The sequence below is a fragment of the Castanea sativa genome, chromosome 8 (genome assembly GCF_040712315.1).
Source record: "Castanea sativa cultivar Marrone di Chiusa Pesio chromosome 8, ASM4071231v1".
NCBI lineage: Eukaryota > Viridiplantae > Streptophyta > Magnoliopsida > Fagales > Fagaceae > Castanea > Castanea sativa.
The window spans coordinates 10,726,538-10,747,354 of NC_134020.1; the positions used below are offsets into that span (position 1 = coordinate 10,726,538).

The 20,817-nt window shown below is 35.9% G+C and overlaps 1 protein-coding gene across 3 annotated transcripts; it reads right to left on the minus strand.

Annotated features, from left to right (window-relative positions):
- Positions 1-371: 371 nt before the first annotated feature.
- On the minus strand, positions 372-20,300 carry LOC142608201 (mediator of RNA polymerase II transcription subunit 25). 3 transcript variants are annotated; one of them, XM_075779926.1, is made up of 16 exons: positions 19,978-20,284; positions 14,596-14,626; positions 14,121-14,184; positions 12,157-12,287; positions 10,034-10,243; positions 9,868-9,954; positions 9,274-9,484; positions 7,402-7,469; positions 6,443-7,285; positions 5,675-5,728; positions 5,390-5,418; positions 4,466-4,534; positions 4,264-4,348; positions 1,538-1,624; positions 989-1,178; positions 372-958 (listed from the first exon to the last, which is right to left on the minus strand). In XM_075779926.1, the coding sequence occupies exons 1-16, from the start codon at positions 20,076-20,078 to the stop codon at positions 645-647; spliced, it is 2,574 nt and encodes an 857-aa protein (XP_075636041.1). In that variant the 5' UTR covers positions 20,079-20,284; the 3' UTR covers positions 372-644. The 3 variants fall into 3 exon arrangements, with proteins under 3 accessions (XP_075636041.1, XP_075636040.1, XP_075636039.1); XM_075779925.1 differs by having other exon boundaries at positions 372-1,178; positions 9,868-9,933; positions 19,978-20,300; XM_075779924.1 differs by having other exon boundaries at positions 372-1,178.
- Between the last annotated feature and the right edge of the window lie 517 nt (positions 20,301-20,817).

Genomic DNA, 20,817 nt, shown 5'->3' on the forward strand with positions numbered 1-20,817 from the left:
TTATTTCCTTGGTGGTTCAGAATCTTCACCAAAATTGGGTGGTCCTCTGAGAAACAAATAGTCTGCAAAAAATTTCCCAAGGATAAAATCTTATGCCATATTAGCCTAGCGCATTAAATGTGTTTCATCACAGTTTCCCCAACTGGAATACATGACACTAGACAATCTCTAAAACGTGGATATATAGATAGATAGACAGACAGACAGACAGACAGACAAACATAACTAATTTCTCATTATTTATTAACTCAATTCTTGTGAATGCACAATAAGGCTGATCAAACACTGAAGCTGAAAGATCAACAATATACTGCCCCCAAAACATGTCAGCAAGAATATTTGTTTGTTACACGTGAGTTTGCAAAGCCAAATTTGTGATCAGTAGAAGAAAATTAATCTTATTCACCAAAATAAAGTACCCATTAACAGGAACTCCTGCTATGATAGCTTTTTGACATAAAAACATCTGCTTTGATGTAAACCTACAGGTACTCTTATCCGTAAGCTGACTATAATCTTTGTAATGAGTTGATAAGGCCCATTGTAGGTTCAATCTCATAGCAAACAAAGTTCCGTATAACTACTTATCAAGAAAGTTCTGTATAACCTAACATACTGAAGTCCCAAATGAGTCAATACAATAATTAATTCATAAAGCCCCCTCCAGACATGTTTGGTGGCCCTTGTGATGGAACCTGTCCCTGAGAAACTAACTGTGACCTGCCTGGACCTTGAATGTAAGCTTGACCCATCCCTGTCCCAACCATTTGTTGTTGCTGCGGAAGTTGTTGCTGTTGCTGCAATTGCTGCAGTTGCGGAAGCTGCTGCTGCTGCTGCTGCTGCAGCTGTGAGAGTGGTTGCTGTTGTTGCAGTTGCTGAAGTTGCTGTTGTGGTTGCAGTTGTGAGAGTGGTTGCTGCTGTTGCAGTTGTGGCAGCTGCTGCTGCTGTTGCAGTTGAGGCAGCTGCTGCTGCTGCTGTTGCAGTTGAGGAAGCTGCTGTTGTTGTTGCATCTGCGGAAGCTGCTGCTGTTGCAGTTGCGGAAGCTGCTGTTGTTGTTGCAGTTGCGGAAGGTGCTGTTGTTGCAGCTGTGGATGCTGTTGAGATTGCATCTGCTGCTGTTGCATTTGTTGCTGTTGTTGCTGCTGACTTGATATTTGTGGCTTAAACACAACCATATCCTGATTCCACAGATGGTTTAGGTTTAGTAAATTGCAAAGCTGAGTAATCCTACATGGTTAACCCACAAACTTGTTTTGGAGCCTGAACTCACTGGCTTCAACATTAAAGATTAAAAAAGAAATGCAAATATGCAAAAGCAACTTTTACATTGTGGAAAGCTAATTAAGTTTACTCTAAAAGTAAGTTTTGAGAAAACAAGGTCACAAATTATTTTGCAACTTTCTTTTAGTTTTGATGAACCTGGTAATTTTTTGTTAATGTGAGAGCACAGAGTTGGCGGCTATAAGATTTTCCAGATGGCATGTAGTAAACAAAATCTCAGTTAATTGATAATAATTGAAGTTCACAACAATCTTACCCCAGGAAAAAGCATTCCAATCAAGCGGCAGGCTTTGTCAGAAACAGAGAGCAGCAATGTCTGAGATGGCAATTGAATGACCGCACACTATAGAAATAAAAATTGAAAACTTCAGCACTAAAAGATCCCAGCAGACATACATTTGAGGTTTCAAATTTACAAAATAAGACAAAACTAAAGCTGTTTAAAATATCAAATGGAAGCAAAGATGCCACCTTATCTAGGCGGTAAAGTTTCATGATGCATGGTCAAAGCAGCAGGGGTTCAAAGCCCTTATCCAGCCAAAATTAAAAATAAATAATTCATGAAATTGTTCATTACAGCATTTTTGAAGCATATTACTTTCTTTTTTTTAAGTAATAATTTTGTATGAAAAGAGGGCGTAGCCCTTATATTTGGTCAGCATAAAAGAGGTACACAAGAAAAGAATTTATGTGGTCTAAAAACCCCTAAAGATCTAAGCATTCCCAAAAAGAGCAAGAAGCAAAATCCCCAATTTCCCTTATTTGACCTTATCCAATTGAAAAGTGATCTCAAAAATAAAAATCTTAGTTTAAGCAATCAGAACCCAGTTTCATAAAAAATGCATACCTCTCCCTCCAAATGCATGTCATCAAACATAGAGATACAGTGTTCCACATCCAAATTCTAAAGCATATGACTTCTTAATTCTTATTGAAGTAAACAATTCTACAAGGTTTATTTGAGTGTGTCTTGAAGAATCTAAGCAGTTGTTCTATAACACTTCAGAATCGAAGGATTTAAGACCATTGGAATATTCTTAAAACATGTTTTAGGGATTAACAGGCTTCAAATGTTAGTAATTAAAAAGGTTCAAATGTCATTTAAAATCTTTTTTTGATAATTTGACAGTAGAGGAAGGGGGGATTTGAACCCTAGATGTCTCATTTGGAAACACAAGAAGGTGCTAACTAGTTGAGCTACAAAATTCTTGGCGTTTAAAATCTAAGCGGCAATTATTTTCATTATGGGGAAACTTCACAATAAGTGAAATTAGTTCAAACCCCAGATCAACTGTAGAATGTATATTCAATATCAGATTTGAGAGAGCTCATTCCACCTTAAACGCCTGCTAACTGTATATATGTTGGTCTAGTTCAATGACTGAAAACAATGAGCTTGATACCAAAGTTATTCAGCATAAAATTTTCTAAAGAAATTTGCAGAACATCCAAAACAGAAAAATAAGATAAACCTAGGAATCAACAATTAGGGTTGGTTGGAGTCAGCACAAAGTCATTTGAAAAATTCTAACTAAAATTTTATTTTGATAATTCTATAGGTCAGCGAGGGAGAATTTAAACCCTGGAAATCTATGTTGGAAACATCAAGAGGTGTCAGCTGAGCTATAAGGCTTCACACTCGAACTAAAATTTTATTATCATAAACTTGTCTCCATATGAGTTAGATCAAAACGCTAATCCTAATTAACTTAGATCAAAACCCAATTATTGAATTACAAAAATAACTTTGACTCTAGAAAATTAAATAAAACATCTAATTAGCTAATAAAAGGCTGGTTGTAGTTTTTAGTGTAGAACATATTCCCAGTTCCTACGCTCGCTTTTCCCAGTTGTGTAAACATTTTAACTTGTGCAAAATCTGGTATTATAGAGAATGTTCCCAATTAATCACCATACTTTCAAGAATTCCCACTTATATAAAGCCACAGAGTTGGCACCATTATGCTAACCTAGTAAAAGATCAGTTCTAGATCCACAAAAGAAACATATACTGATATTGTTACAAACTCATGGGTAGAACTCGCCCTTGAAAACCGGTTTACAAGGAGAGAATGTCCAAGAGCTTATAAACACATGGTTAAACTTACACTTAACCAATGTGAGACATTAGGATCATAACATTCCACCACGCTCCGCAACCGACGTCCACGACGGCTCACTCTAGCAACACTTACCCGTTGGTAGCCCGTTTTCTTTTTGGTGGCTCCACTCAACTATTAGTAATTTTAATCCAGCCTCTAGGCTGCCCCTTTTGGGATTCGAACACAAAGCCGCAACTCATTTGATCACATACTCAATGAACTACACTCGATTAATCGGAGTGATGATTGGCTCTGATACAAATATTAGGAATCTAGTAGTTCCTAATGGGGATGGATAGGAATTATGGAGGGATTGATGGGAATTGTAGGGAAATTGACTTAATTCAAGGTAGTCACCCTCCATAGAGAGAGAGAGAGAGATGCACTAATGCACTAAGAAATTGGTTTATTCTTCAATTAATATCTCATATTGGATTACAATCATGTATTTATAGGAGATTTACTCTAATCTCATTGGTCCACATGGCCTCATCCTATTGGTTCTATTATTCCCCATGTGCATTAATAATTCCAACATGCGCTAAATATGATTAACATGCTTGGAATTGTAACTAACTAACTAAATCTCAATATAACAATTATTATCCATATGCTTATAGCATTCCTAACATTTATGTTATGATCCTAGTGTCCCACATTGATTAAGTGTAAACTTAACCATGTGTTTATAAGCTCTTGGGCACCCTCTCCTCGTAAGCCAGTTTTCAAGAGTGAGTTCTACCCGTGGGTTTGTAACATTTGGTATCAGAACCAACCATCACCTTAATCGGGTGTTGACCCTTTTTTGGTGTGTGTGTGCGTGTGTGCGTGCGCGTTGGGGGGGGGGGGGGGGGTTAAGAAATAGCTAAAGACAACTTACAAGCTTCTTTTCTTGCAGTTGTCCAAGAAAGCCATGCTGGTTCATTGCGCGAAAAACTAGAAAATCTGCCTTTCCAACATATTGCCTAATATTGAACACAATGAAGTTAACAAGCTCAAAAATATAACAAATCCAGAAAGATAAATGGACAGAGACACAAGCATAAGTAGACGAAATCAAAATTTTCACTCAGAAGAATTACTTATTGTTCATGTGGTCCTGAGATATTAGCCGAACTATTTGCATTGTTGGCGGCCAGTTTGCTGCAAGCCTGAAAAGCACAGGAGATATACATGCCAGTAAGTATAGATTAATCTTCTACAGTGTGCTAAACAAGGAATCCGAAACTTTTCATCCCAAAAAGATGTAGCTGTTGGGAAACACATAAAATAGGAAACCCAAATACAGAACTTTTCATTTTTTATGTTCAATAAGTAAACAGGAAGGACTGAAACCCATATACAGAACTAATAGCACCTCATAGTCTATGTCAGGGTATTGAAAAGAAATACTGAGATCTTCGAGTCATCCTTTACATATTGGCTTTTGATTGAGGTCATCCACCTTGTTTATGACTAAAATGCTAGATAATGCATTCATAGGTGCTAACATACCGGCAGAAATTATTTAAAAGAATTTTAAACTACTTCTGGATGCTAAATTAAAATCTAATTGGGACTTATGAATTCTCTCTCCGATAGAATATCATCATCTACAGTGGTTCCTTCCACAACAAGAACAGAAAACTCAACCACAAGACATTGCTTCGGTGACTAATCATGCCACTGTAGATTAAATTTATTTTCTTTAAAAAACAAAACAAAAACAAAACGAAAGGCTGGAAACCAATGCTGAACCATCTCCCTACGATCCATATTTTTAATTTTAAATGATGAAGGCTTAATTAAAGTATAATCCTTTACTGATCATCAGTCAAATGAGAAACTTATTACTAGTCAGTGAGCTAATCCGGCAATTAGCATTAGCAAATCACTAGACTCATTTTTCCTCTTAAGTTTAGAATAAAAATTGAGTTTGATGTCAAAGCATGTAGCTAAGTTCTTAAAACTATTCTGAAGATTTTTTTTTTTTTGGGCAGAAATAAGAAAATACTTCCTGGACTTACGTTTCAGAAGCTGAAGCACTCCTGTAACCCTATCACAAAGAATTGGCCCGTGAGATTTACAAATTTAACAAGATAACATAGGTAAAAAAGATCATCAAACAATATCAACACATTAAAACGAATGTAAAATGAAAAAGAGAAAGTACACCATATATTTGCATAATTTTTTATCAGGTGCTTGAAATATCATACATTACTGCAATTTCAAAAACTTTTTAAAGAACAAAGAAAAGAAGAAAAAGTTCCTCAATAGTAAATAAAATTTTTCAGGTACTAGAAACATACTTCCAGTCTGGTGATAAAGACAGGCTGCCCTTGTCTCTGGCCAGATAAATTTCCCTGCATGCATTTGATTGTTCAAAAAAATTAGTGATTACACAACTATACCATGTAACGTAATAAAGAGCCAACTACAAGTCAGTTTCAGAGGACAAGTTCAGAACCTCCTCGATGAATAAATTTGATTTATAATAAGCAGTTACAAAAATAACAATTTATAAAAAATAAAAAATCACAAGGTAGACGATGTTGTTGATAGTGTTACCCTCCCCACACCCTGTGGCTCTTTTCTCTCAGCCAGAAGCCCAGGAGCAAGGGGTGTTTGGTTACAACCATGTACAAAAAAGTTGCTGGTTAAAAAAAATCCAAAATTTTAATATTACAAAAAAAGATATGTTATCTTCTGATAGATAATATCAGTCAAAAAGTATTGTCAAGATTGTACTACTTTAGGATATGGGGCTTTGATCTCTACTAAACTAAAGGGGGGAAAAAAAAAACTGTTACAGTGTTACACTAACTCAAGTGGATATTTTAAGGGTGTTTTGACCTTCTAAACTTTCACATGGACAGGATATTTTACTATACATACTCTCTGTTCCATTAGCTTGGGCAGGCATAGAAAATGAGAATTTTTTATTTTTTATTTTTTATTTTTTATTTTTTCCAAATATGGCCATCTGTAAGGGAAGGTAGAACATGGGTGAAATTTAAAAACTTAGCCACATGCAATTTGCAAAAATCCATCCTTAATCCTTTGTATTCTGGACTTACCTCCCAGACTTTCACATATTTGGATTGTGATGACTGCAAAGAACTTGATGTTTGTTGTGACAATGGCATATTAGCTGCTGAGTTGTTGTTTACGCCTAGTGATTGCATCCCTGATTGTACTTGTTGAGGCATTCCTGGAGTCGGAATCATTGTTCCAGTTCCAGAAGAGACAACTGATGGCCCAAGGCCACTCATCATGTTTTGGTTCATGCCAATACCACTTTGTGCCATTTGTGCTCCGGAAAGATTCCCTGGGTTCATACCAGGTACTGATTGACTCATACTAACACCTCCTTGGAGATTAGCCATTGGTTGAGAAATCCCAAGGTTTGAATTTCCAGACACATTAGAAGTTGCCGAATTGAATGAACCAAGACCTGAGTTTTGTGCAACCTGTCCAGTCCCTGAAAGGGTTCCAGACCCACTTATCGATGTAATGCCAGACTGTCCAGATGAAAATACATTTTGAGCAGCAGACACAGAAGATGCCATCCCACTGGATATCATGTTTGACATATGCATGGATATAGGAGTCTGATGTTGAAGTCCTATAGAGGATCCTCCAGTTAAAGCTGCAGAGTTCATCACTTGTCGTGCTTGACAGAGATTGTTCAAAATGTTCACATTTGCTGGAGCAGGGCCAACAGGACGTACAGGTTGTGACACACCACTTACTAAGGGTTTCAAATCTTGGACATTGTCATTATTTGTGATCATTTCTTGAGAAGCAGAAGATGGTGAAGAAGTTTGTAAGCTTGGGACTCCTTGAGAAGCAGCACGTGCAACAGGTGGCATATGTGAAAAACCAGGTCCAGCTACCATGGAAGTTATAGTGCTTGGCTCCTGAAAAACATATTATGAATTCAATACTGCTTACACAATCCAATTCCGCATATTATCCAAAGAACATTCAATTCCCAGGAATAAGTCAACCATAGTGAAGGATATGCAACGCTTACAACTTTCACAGTAGCAGGGGGAACATTGCCAACAGATATTGGTTGCCTATTCATGATAGACCCATTCACTGAAAATCAATAAAGGGAAAGTAAGTCCACCAATCAGAATATTAAGCAACAATTAACCAATAGTTGCGATTAGCCTTCCAAACTATTAGCTACCATCTGAGGCATATACCTGCCATTCAACTGTGGCTAAAATTCACAATCCACTAAAGAGAAGTTTTCAGATTAGAAATAAATATGCAAACTTCTTGCACAGACACAATTTTCCCCAGAGCTAGAGTACTATGTGTGTCATTTTTCAGTTTCATTTTTCTTAACCCTCATGTATGGGCCGAGACATCCCCCAATTAATGGGGGCCCAATAGGTAGAATTTTTAACTTTTAGATGGGAGGTAGGGTCACTTGTCCCCAAAACTTAAACTACTAGGAAATTGTGAAATTATTATTAATCACTTAACCAATTATTTTAACACCTAGTAACTACTTCCTCTATGATGCAAATATGATATAACCAACCATGCAGAGACTTGATCATGATGAATTTGGACTCTTTAAATTCAAGTATAAAATTTGACAGGTGGAAACATAGTCTTAAAAACCAAACCAGACAGAATCGGAAAAGAGAGTAGTTCTGGGTTTTATAGTTTTTTTTTTTTTTTAATAAGTAAGAAGAGAATATTATTATTAAGAGAAAAGCGAGAAAAATACAAAGAGTTCACAGTAGTAAACAGAGGAAAAAGGAAAAAAAGACATAAGTAGCCCCTAATCTATTCTAATAGACGAAAGAAAATCCATAAGGGTAGAACAATCCGAGAAACCCCAACATCGAGACCAATCAAAGAGGGTCCGCTGGCAAGGCTCTAATAACTGAACCACAGTTTTACCCTCATCCTCAAAAGACTGTCCATTCCGTTCAGACCAAATAGTCCACATTAAACAGCCTAGGACCAAATTCCAAACATCAGAACTATGTTTCCCAAGTCAATGATACCAACTAAATAATAAGTCCACAACTGAACCTGGCTTGACCCAATCGATCCCAAACAACCGAAGTATATACATCCACAAAGAATGAGCTATCGAACAAAAAAGTAACAGGTGATTCACAGATTCCGCATTACAACAGCACATACAACAACGATTCGCCAAAGGACAACCACGAAGCATAAGGTTATTCAAGGTTAGAATCTAACCATGAACTGTTGTCCATATGAAAAAAGCCACCATTTTAGGAACTTTAACTTTCCAAATGCCCTTCCAAGGAAAAGTGGAAGGAGAAGCATTTCAAATCTTATGATAAAAAGACCGAGTATCAAACTTCCCACTTCCATTAAGATCCCAAATACATTAGCTTAGCTTATTAACTTGTGACGCTAATTATTCTTAAATTTTCATTTCATTTTTAACGTAGGATAGAGGCTTACAAAGCCTTGGTTATTGGAAATTGACACATAAAATATCAAATGTGGGTAAGTTTCCATCCTAAGAATAAAATATTAAAGGGAAGAATAGCCCATCTATATGTTAAAAAATTGTTAACATCATTCTCCCTTTTTTTCCCCCAAAGTGGGACTAGTGTTGTTGTGAGAAAGGCTTGTTGGAAGTTTTTGCATTGGAAAAATACAGAAGTGTTTATGCTTTCTTCCTTAATAAATAAATTTGTTGAAAGGTGGGTGGAGCAAATGCAGTATTAAGAAAATCTTGCTTAAAGTGTTTCTATTTTTTCTTTATAAACAAGCCCAGTTGGCTAACACATGTGGGGGAAAAGGCAAAAGAAACAAATAGGTCATGTGAACTAGTTCATTCACGCTTCAAAAGAGACAAGCAACCAAATATCATATTAAATGGATGCATAGGATGCATAACCTGATTGAATAGAAGTTGGAGGCGGTCCTGTGACTGAAGTAACAGGAGTCATGTCCACTTTTACAGAACTCTGATTTGAAGGCAAACTTGTAATTCCAGAACGACTTAAAGCAGCACGAGCCTCCATAAAATTCTCTGATAGTAGAACAAGAAACTGAGGGTTTTTCACATTGTCTACTGCTATATCTGCAGGCCGGGGATTGCGCCTTGCCTAAATTAATAAATTGATGTGGTAAGTAACATACCCAGCTTCCAGTAAGCAAAAAAGAATTGGTGTTTCCCTTTGGTGTGCTCCAAAAATAGAGCATGATATAGATTCTAGCCTAATATGTAAAGTTTTTTTTTAATTAAAAAATATAGTTTATAGATTTAGTTGGTGCTTTCATCTAGATAAGTATCACATAACCAGCACAGGCTATATACGTTCATTCTAAACCAAGCAGTTAGTTTCAGAGAAGTCAAGCTCTAGAGAGTAATCGTTGAATAGAGAATAGTTCAGTTGAGGTATTGGGTAGCCTAGATATGAAATTCTTGGCAAGCTCAAAGCAAGAAACACTAATGAAACATTAAACTGAGTAAAATTATTGTCATTACCGCATTGAATATTGTTCTAAGTTTAGGAAGCTGTTTTGGACAAATGACTGACAGAGAAACAGAGCACTGCATGGAAAATTTAAGGATCTGTTACTTCATGACAGGGGAACCCTCATAAAAATGCAAACAACCATCAATAAATAAGACTAAGCAATGCTAAATGTACTTGGGCAAATGATTTAGCAACTGTCTCAGCATCAGAGGAACGGCTTTCTGTTTGTTCTTCTATATTTTCACCCTTCTCCAAATTTTGAATCTGTGGCCGATAAACTGGTGTTGGCAAGGGATAAGGGTTACTAGCAGCAACAAGAATGCAATGCCTTTGAGAATCCATATTTTGTTGATTTTGGTTTCCATTTTGCAGAATAGGAAACATCTGATTAAAGCATCAAAAAAAGCAGTAGATATTTAATGAGTGCGTGTACTGATTAAAGCATCAAAAGAAACAGTAGACACTCAATAAGGGGTGTGCATAAGAAATAGTGCCAATAAGATGATGAAAATTATGAACTTTTATTTGTGCTTAGTAAAATCCAATTAGTTGCTTTAAATTCTTTGAATATAAACCAAATTAGATGCATCTTTATAGTCAAGGATCGATGGTCACTGGTAATACAATGGCAAATCACTTATGTACTCGAAACAATTCATCACATGAAGGAGTGCATCTAATGCAACAGTGTCACTATGAACAAGGAAGGATCAGCATGAATAATGATTAAAAATCTATCTTGTCTGAATTTTTTCATCAAAGCCCATACTAACAAGGATATGGTGAGATCATTTAGAGCTACCACCATAATAACAATGCATAGCTAGTCCAAAATTCTGGACCAAGAAAGGATTATTTAAGTGAGAGCTTGGAGTAGATCAGCAACCAACCCTTGCACGAATTTTAATTATATTCATGAAAACAAAGAGATAGGACAATTGAGCAAGAAAATTAGAAGTCACTTATGGGGTTTTTTCTTGTATAATAAAATCACCAACCCAGAAAAGAGATTCGATTCAAGTTGAAGGTGATACAAGGAAAAGGGGAACACCAAGTTATAAAAAACTACAAGTAGGAAAAGCAAAGATATGTGATCTAACAAAGCATGTAGCATTAGAGCAAACTGATGAAATGCACAGAAGTCTCCCAAACTTGAATAACCATCATATGAACAGGATGAAGAGAATGCCATAAGCCCTTTCAAAATGCACAGAAGTCTCCCAAACTTGCATAAGTACAACTTAAGTTATGTTATAAACAGTAAATTGTTGAGGATCACCACCATTTATTGCCTAAAACTTGTTCAAGCCCCCATCTGTTTAATAGCAAGCACTGACAAGTGCTGATGAGAATTTTCAGCATAACCTAGGTTGAGGGAACGATATCACAGAATGCAATCACAGAAATTCTACCAGATGTTGGTTGCAATCATCATCAGCAAAATCTTTAACCGGCAGCTCCTTGGTTGTTCACCTCTAGCAAGTTCTAGACCTGCTTTATTTTACGGTAGGAATAGGAGGGGTGTCAATGTGAAGATAGTTTTCAAGACCCTAGGAGGGACCTAAACCAAGGCCTCTGCCTGATTTTAGGCTCCATTTGCTTTGAAGTAAAACATTTTCCAATGTATATATTTTTCATGTAAAAAATTCAGTAAAATATTTTTAGGCATTTTGTGTGACATGTGAAATTCTTCAATCAAACCACAAAAACAAGTGGCTTAGCCACTGGAGCCGCTGGCGGTCCAGTGACCGGACCACCAGAACCGGCAATCGGAAAGGTGGCTCCTGTGCTGGACTGCCGGTGACCACTGCTGGAATGACATCTTTGGTGACTACACCACCGGCTCTGGCAAGTGGCAACAGAACTGCAGGCACCAGCTGCCCTGCCCCTATCCACTAGATGGGGAGAGGGCAAGCACTATGTGTTTTTGTGAATGTTTTATCATGTTTTTAAAGGTAAAACATTTTACAACTTTTTATTAAAGATTTATTGTTAATGGAAAATATTTTACAACTTTGACCACATTTTATATGCGAAAAAACACCTAGAAATGGGAAAACGTTTTACGGAAAATACTTTACTTCAAACAAACAAAGTGTAAATATCAAACCATGTAGCAATAACAAAGAGACTCAAAACATTCCTGGAGAGTGTATGACTTAAGTCCGTAGCCGAAAGAAAAGTATGTAAGAAGTGTGCATGAGGCAGACTTATATATAACAAGATCGCACAGATATCTGTTAACTGAAACTAAATATGGGAGGGACAAAAAGAATAGAAGATCAAACACTTCACACCATCAGAGCTTCAGCAAGCCCTTCTGCAATTGCAGCATCATTGAAACCACCACCAGCAAAGGGTATATATGAAAGCCACTGTAAGAAATTATCTACATCTCTTGTCCAGCCAGTCCGTTGTACCAGGCACCCTGCATGAAGGAAGGCAAAATATACACTTAGCAACTGATATGCAAACATAGAAGTTATTGCATATTGTAAGCTTGGTGCAATTCAAGCTTCATAAAATCCAAGACATTATATTATTGTACAAAAAAAAACAAGCCTGAAAAAAGCTTGGTTAAGAAAAAAATACATCTTAAGATGAGTTTGAAAGTTAACTTCGTGCATGCTAAGTTTATTGACATATCCTTTTGCATAGCCAGTCCCAAGCCTGAATAAAGGAAAAGGTTTGTAGTAGGATGATGGTCAGCATAAAACTTTTATCACATCTTATGAACATGGTTCTCATTGTCCATGAATCCAACCCCAATTTAGAATTAGGGCTTAGTTGAGTTCAAAATGTCAAGGAAGTTTTATAACGGACATCAAGTACATGTATACAAAGTTGTATTAAACTTCTACTATGCCAAAGATGCAAAAGTGGAATTAGTCCAGAAAGGCAAAAACCACTAAAAGGTTTCAAAACCATGAATGGAAGAATTTCCAATTTAACTTTATGATGTCTATATGCTTGAATCAGATACAATAATGTAAGAAGAAGAAAAGTGGGGTTGGATGGTAGTAATACCGCATTACATTATTTTTCCAAGAAGATGCCATATAAAGAAGATAAGACTTTTCAATGAAGCTTTACTTGGGAAGTGGCTATGGAGATTTGGGAATGAGAAAGATGCCCTTGGAGACAAGTGATAGAGATGAAATATGGATGTGTGTGTGGGGGGGGGGGGGCGCTGGTGTACCAGATCTATGAATGGCCCTTATGGTATTGGTTTATGGAAAAATATCTATCAAGGATGGCCTTCTTTCTCACGCCATATTCTGTATGATATTGGTGATGGGTCTAGAGTGAAGTTTTGGCAAGACCGGTGGTGCGGAGAGACATCCCTTGCTGTTAGATATCCTGACTTGTTCAGATTTTGCAGGAATAAAGATGCCAGTGTGGCTGAGCTTATGAAGTCTTCCAATGGTGTACTCTTTTGGGATGTGAGATTCTTTAGGGGAGTGCATGCTCGGGAAGTAGAGGCTATGTCAGACTTCATGGAAACCATATATGGTTCTCCTATAAGGGGGCTTGGTGAGGATAAAATGTGTTGGATACCTAGCAAAGATAAGGGATTCATGGTTAGTGATTATCATAGAATTCTAGTTGGCAACACTATCTATGGTTTTCCTTGGAAAAGTATTTGGAAGCAAAAGATTCCCTCTAGAGTAGCTTCCTTTGTTTGGACTGCTGCCTTAGGGAAATGCTTGACGATTGATAATTTATGAAAAGGAAGGTGTGGATTTTGGATTGGTGCTACATGTGCAAAAGAAATGGTGAATCAGTTGACCATCTATTCCTTCATTGTCCTATTGCTATGGATCTATGGTCTATGGTTTTGGGTCTATTTGGAGTAATTTGGGTTATGCCGCACACTGTTTTGGGGCTGTTAGGGTGTTGGCAAGGCAGCTTTGGTCGTCATCGAAATGGTTATATTTGGTCCATCATTCCACATTGCTTAATGTGGTGTCTTTGGAGGGAGAGAAATAGTAGATGTTTTGAAGATATTGAGAGATCTATTCTGGACCTCAAGCTATTCTTTTTTAGAACTTTGCAGGATTGGTTGTTTGCTTTGCAAAAACAATCATTCCCTTCTTTTATTGATTTCCTAGACTCTTGCAATTTTTGTATTTGATTTCTTGACCCCTTGTACACTCCCTGTGTACTAGGGTATTCCTTTTTTATATCAATAAAACTTATTACTTATCAAAAAAAATAATAATCTGTAAGACAGTTTAAGAAGAATGAGAAAAATACATACCACAATAGGATCCATGGGTATTAAAAGTGACCAGGGAGAACTCAACATTAGAACTAGAGGGCTTCTGTATTTCAAAAAAAAAAAAACACACATATATATACATCAGCATTAAAAATGCAATAATTAGCAAGCTACAAATCCAAAGCTTACAGAAAAGATTACAAAACTTTCTACAACTGAAATCTTCAATTAAATAAGAAAAATATACAAATACCAACAGCAGTTGGAAGTTCAAGGAATGCATAATATCATGCTCAATCAAATAGAAACATCCATATAAAGGAAATCATTATGTGCCTGATTTGTTCAACTACAGTGCTTGCTGCCAATGAATTAGATGAATAATCGGCATTTCTTGGCATATGCCTTATTATCAAGTATCATAAACAGAGACTATAAATTCCAATTAGGTAGGATGAGTTATCAGTGGCAAGACAGATTCTAATAACTGCATCATGACAAAAAGAGGATTTACCTGCCCGTTCAACTCATTTCCACAGAAACACCTACATTTGAAACACAATAAATCAGAACTGGCATAAAATATTAAATAAAATGTCTATGATGTGATCTGAGTAAATGATAATGCAGTTAAACAATACCTGTATAAAAACAATACTAATGAAATAAAATATATATTTATTCTCAAACAACACCAGGTTTCAAAACCAAAAGTAACAAGAAAGGGGACAAACATCAAGTCGGCAAAAATATCAGCTAAATTAGTTGAAGACTAGGACCATGATTTCCTGAAAGCAAGAGGTGATCAACTAGCATCCCTTAAAAAATTAAATAAATAAAAAGACACATAAATAAGAACCTTAAAAACAAGAAGTGAAAAAGGGGGGGAAAAAACTCAGATTACAATATATTTATTTTTGAATATTCCCATTGTAATTAATTCTTAGTGGCGAAACTCTAAGTTTATGGATGTTTAAACAGACTTCCAACACTGAATCAGTGACATGCAGACATCCACCTAGCTGCCAGCTTCTGGCCAGTGGGGGGTTGGTCGATGGAGATAAAATGACACAAATAAGACCATTATAAAAGAATGCAGTTGATTGAACATTCAATTGCAATTGGACTCCAAATCTTTTTCTTTTTCTTTTTTTGGGTAAGCTACACAAGAACTTAGTGGATCTTAAGCCCATGACCTCACCCTCCAACCAATTATTATGGGAGAAGAGAGTGCAAGCTGAGCTATAGCTTCAACATAATATCCCAAAGTCAGCAATTCATATCCACTCCTATCAACACATTAATGATGGGAAACTCCTCTTTCTTTTTCTTTTTTCTTTTTTTTCAGATATACCTAACTCTACACAAATACGGGCAACATACAAATACAAGTACACCTATACTATATCTAGAGAATATACTTATAATGCTTTTCTTCTCAAGTTGAGAATTACAGCCCCAAACACACTTAAAAATGCCAAAGTGCAATTTGCAAATGCTTTCTAGGATGTAAAGTGATTGATCCACAATGAAAACCAAACTCATGAATAGACAAACCCAATCAACAATTCCTCTCTTAATTAGACCAGTAGCAAAGTTTCTAGCTGCTGTCTAGCATGAAAATTCATTGGCCATTTTTCATATATAATATCCAAGTTACTATTTTAATTTTACAGTAAGGTTCAATAAAGATCCTATCAAAGCTTTTTCTACTTATGTAGGCAAGACCTTTGAAAATGAAAACCTAATCTGTCAGACCTTATAATGATTCAATCCAATTTCAGTTCATGTCCTCAATTACAAAAATTGAGTGGTAAACAAGACATACAAAATAACTAGAGTATCCCATTGTAACAAAAATAAAAATAGACAAAAACGTTATTACGTTTTGGTTCAAGACCCACCAGGTGCGTAACTTACCAATCCAAGAGAGAGAGAGAGAGAGAGAGAGAGAGAGAGAATTTTATATTACCATTGGGGTAAATTACCCTAACCTCCCTCAAGGTTTTGGGAAATGTCAAAAACCTCCTCCAATGTTCATATATGACACTCCACCCCTTGAAGTTTTGATATATATATATATATATATATATATAAACATTGACCCCTAAGACCATTTACGTGTCATTACAATTACAATTAAGTGAAAATACACATTTTCCAAATTAAAATCACATCCAACATAACCTCAAGTTATGTTTTACTACCTATCAAATATAAATAATAAATAATAAAAAAGTGTTATGTTTTACTAATCATATTGGTTATATGATAATGAATATCAAGAGAGAGAAAATAAAAGTAATAACCTTGGGATGGATGTGTCATTTCAAAAAATTCGAGGAGGTTCTGAAATTTCTCAGAAGCTCAAGGGAGGTTAGTGTATAAACCCTTACCATTTTCATAACCAGTAATCTTAACAGAGGAATTGCCATTGAACTTCTCTTCTTTTTTCTTTTTTTAACAAGTCATTGGCCCCCTCAGTAAGAGAATTAGCATTTATCAACCCAGTACAAAAACCTAATATGGCCTCTTATGGCACATATAAGCTAGTGGAAAATCTGCTACCAGATGGACCTGCCTCTGCAGAATGTAAAAGATCAAAACCATAATGATTTAATGATTACAAACCATAAGTATCAGACATTTGAAGGAGTTTCTACCAACTAAAGCAAAAAGGTGACCTCAACACTAGAATCTCATAATGAAACTTCACTCCTAGAATTCAATTTGATTAAAATTTTGGAACAAATTTTCATTCCTAGATTAAACCCAAAATAAACCACTATTAAGGGAAATAATATTGTCTGGTTATTTCTGATTTCTAGTATAAGAACAAAATAGTTCACATTAAATGATGATATTTGGGACTAATCTATTTGATTTTTTTACTGGTAAATTATACACTCACCTTTTAGGTTTTTTGAACCCACAACCTTACCCTCCATGTTGTTCTTACAAGGAAAGGTGCAATTTGAGCCACGCCTCATCGGTACTTATCTATTTGATACGGCCTCAAAGTACCCATTAAGGTATGTACACAACCATAATGTTTTGGTAAGCAATAAATTTGATTTCCATAATATGCTAACAATTTAACATCACCAAGATCATCACCAACCAGAGCTTATATTTAATTTCTTGCTTACTTCGGTTCCAATAACATGCCAATGGTTCAACATCACTAAACTCATAACCACCCAGAGCTTCTAATTAAATTTTTGGCTAAAATGTAAAACTCACCCTCTAAGCATGTGTTTGGCAAAAATTGAAAAGCTAGTTTATTTTACTATTCAGCTTATTTTTGCTACCATTCATGGGTCTCACTGCACTTTTTGGTACTATTCATAGTTACCACTGTACTATTTCAACTAACTTTTACTTTCATCTATAGTACTTTCAGCAAAAAGTTTTCAGTTTCAGCAAAATAAGCGGATTTCAAACAGACCTTAAGTTTTTTTAGAATTATTTTCAGAATTTATTTCAGTCTTCTAACTTTGCTTTCGTTCATTTCATCAACTTTTGTTATAAAAAAAATTTTATCTGAAAAATATTTTTCAATCATTAATTGAATTTTTTTAATTGAAAAAATTGAAAAATTAACCACAACATATGACAAGAGTTTATGGAAAAGCCTTAATTGAATAAAATTGAAAGTTAAAGGACTAAAATGAACGAAAGCAAAGTTAGAGGATTGAAATGAATTTTGGTGAAACATAGAGGGTGGGTTTTGCATTTTAGCCTAGTTTTTTTCTTACTTTGATAATGGTTCAATGCCACCAAGCTCATCACCACTCACATCTTATAATTAAAAATAGGAACAAATTAATTGCATTGCATAGTATTTATCTAAATAATGATTTTCATAAATTGTAAACTTTTATGATCTTAGTGTCTCACATGGATTAAGTGCAAACTTAGCACATGTTTATAAGCTCTTGGGCACCCTCCCCTTGTAAACCGGTTTTTAAGGGTGAGTTCTACCCATCGCTCCCCTTCAAAACACCTTGCCACAAGGTGTCGTTGAGAAATGACAACTTCATGAGAGGAAACCAGCCACTTACCCAATATGCCAAAGCATCTTGACCATTGATTACACGAATAGCTCCAAAGGAATTAATCACAGCCCATAACTAGAGAACTAGCAATGTCTTGTAGTTCAATAGCCGTGTCTTTTGTCCTTTCAAGGTCCCTTCCACAACTTCAAACACTCGGTTAATTTGCTGGACTCTAACCATATTGGCTCCTTCAATAACAATAGCTTCATCATACTCACAAACAACAGGTTGCAGAGAGGCAAATTGTAGATTCTTCTTTTCCGTTGCCTCAAGACTTCATAAGTCTTCTTTAGTCACAGCCTCGAAATTCTACTAAAGTCTTGGTCCACTTGGCGCAACATTATTTTGGCTAACATCAGTGACCATAGGACCACTCATAGGAGCAATGTGTTCTTGAGTGGTAGCTTTCATTGGATTGTCATAAGCAGTAGATCCAAAGGCATCCCAACTAACATTTAACCCAATATGTTCAACATCTTGGAACCATACTAATGCTTCCTCATCCATGTGAAAATAGGCCATTGGAAGCTTTTCATGATATGGGGTCTTGTAATAGTTGGAAGTTTTGGTTTGCTTTATAAACCCAAGTAGCATGTTCTTCACCCTTGAACCTGGGAAAATCAACCTTGATTTATTTTGGAAAAGTTATGGCTAGAGCGTTGCTTGATGTATGATTCTCATTGGAATGAGGTGTTTGGGGTTGTTGTCTTCTTGTTTCTGCATCAAAACCTAGAGGCTAGATTAAAATAACCTAATAGGTGAGTGGAGCCGCCAAAAAGAGAAAGGACTACTATCAGGTCAGCGTTGATAGAGTGAGCCGTCGTGGACGTCAGTTACAGAGCGTGGTGGTGTGTTATGATTCTAGTATCTCACATGGATTAAGTGTAAGCTTATCCATGTGTTTATAAACTCTTGGGCACCTTCCCTTGCAAGTCGATTTTCAAGGTTGAGTTCTACCCATGGCTTCCTAACATAAACAGTTATATAGCATGACACATCTCATAAAATCTAAAAATTAGAAGCAAATTTATGGGGTATTTGCAGTTAATCACCTAAACCAAGGGTTCATTTACAATATTCATTCTAAACTATAAATTTTTGCAATCAACACCCTCATTCATGACTAATTTGGAATGTCCATCTTACCATCTAAAATTAGTGTCAAAATTGACAAATTGGCGGACTGGGTTAAGTGCTAGAGTGCTCTCATTATTATTTCCTCCTAGAGTGCGATGTCCACTACAATCAACTAATTAATTTGTTTATTTTGGATGGTGGAATGCAGATTGCAAATCAACCTTGACTTAAGATGATTGAAAAATTTTGTATTTTTTTAATATGTAAATCAATTCATTAAAAGGGTACCAAAAGGAACCCCAGGTAGCACATTCAGCTAGGGATCATGTCTCATCAAAATCAAAAAATCACTAGTTCAAATCTCCCCTTTTCCTCTCTCCCTTGAGACCAAAACTTATGTATTAAGGAAAAAAAATTAGAACACACACTCACAAAAAGGGGTGCATAGAATAGGGATTTTGATGATCCAGTTCCTATTCCACTTTCAGCTTCCTAAGCCAAAAGATTCAAAGTTGAACTAAAATTCCACCAAAACCATTGTAAAACTTATTCAAAACCCTAAAAATTGAACCTTTTCAACAAAAAAAAGAACTCGAATTCAGCGCCTTTAAAAGCATGCATCATCCTAAGCCTAACCATTATATCATACCAAAACAATGAAAAAAAATCCCTAAAACAAGTAATTGGAGAACAACAAAACAATCAGTGAATTATATTAAAGAAAGAAATTAGGAATGGATAGTGAGGCAATTAGATTAGACCTGATGATCTTTTCAAGGTAATCAGAAAGGACTGCTTGCCAAAAGTGTCCCATGGCTGCGGTGCCTTCAACGGCCACGATCAGCTGCTGCTTCTCTGCCATGGTGAGATCGGAAAGCTGATGAGAGCTGTGAGTAGTGACTGACTGAATTAGTTTCGTATAGAGTCTGTGTTTGGGTTCTCTCTCTGTCTCTGTGTGTGTGAAAGGCAGGAGTGCATGGTTTTTGTTTCGTTTAGAATTCCCAGTATGTATGGTAATGGTAATGGTAATGGTAATGATAATGATAATGATAATGATAGACTAGCGTGCGTGGGTTTGGTTCTCTCTCTCTCTCTTTCTTTTCTCTTCAATCTATAACGACAACCTTACCTTAACGGTGGGTTTGGTTGGGTGAAAACAGGGACTACGAAAAATAGGTTGAGAAAAATAAAGTAAAAAAATGGTATTTTTTTATTATTTTGTTGGGAGAGAAGAGTGATGGGTCCATAAGTTTTATCTCTTGCCTTTAAAATATAATCTCTCCAAATTTAAGAGAAAATAAGAGTAAAAAATGAGAAATTTTTTTTATAAACTACCCCACTTTTCTGATTCTTTTTTTTTCCACGGTTTTTCACTGTAACGTTGGGGTTTTATTTTTTTCTCTCTTTTTTTTCTTTTAACTTTCTACTATAATGTTGGTTTTTTTTTCTCGACTTTTAGACTGTAACGTTGGTTTTTTTTTTAGTCTCCCTCTTTTTCTCTTTTGACTTTTCACTGTAACGTTTGTTTTTTCTTTTTCTTTTTTCTTTCTTTTGTTTGGTTAGGCGATGGGTTCTTCTTTTCTTTCTTTTTTTTCTCTTAA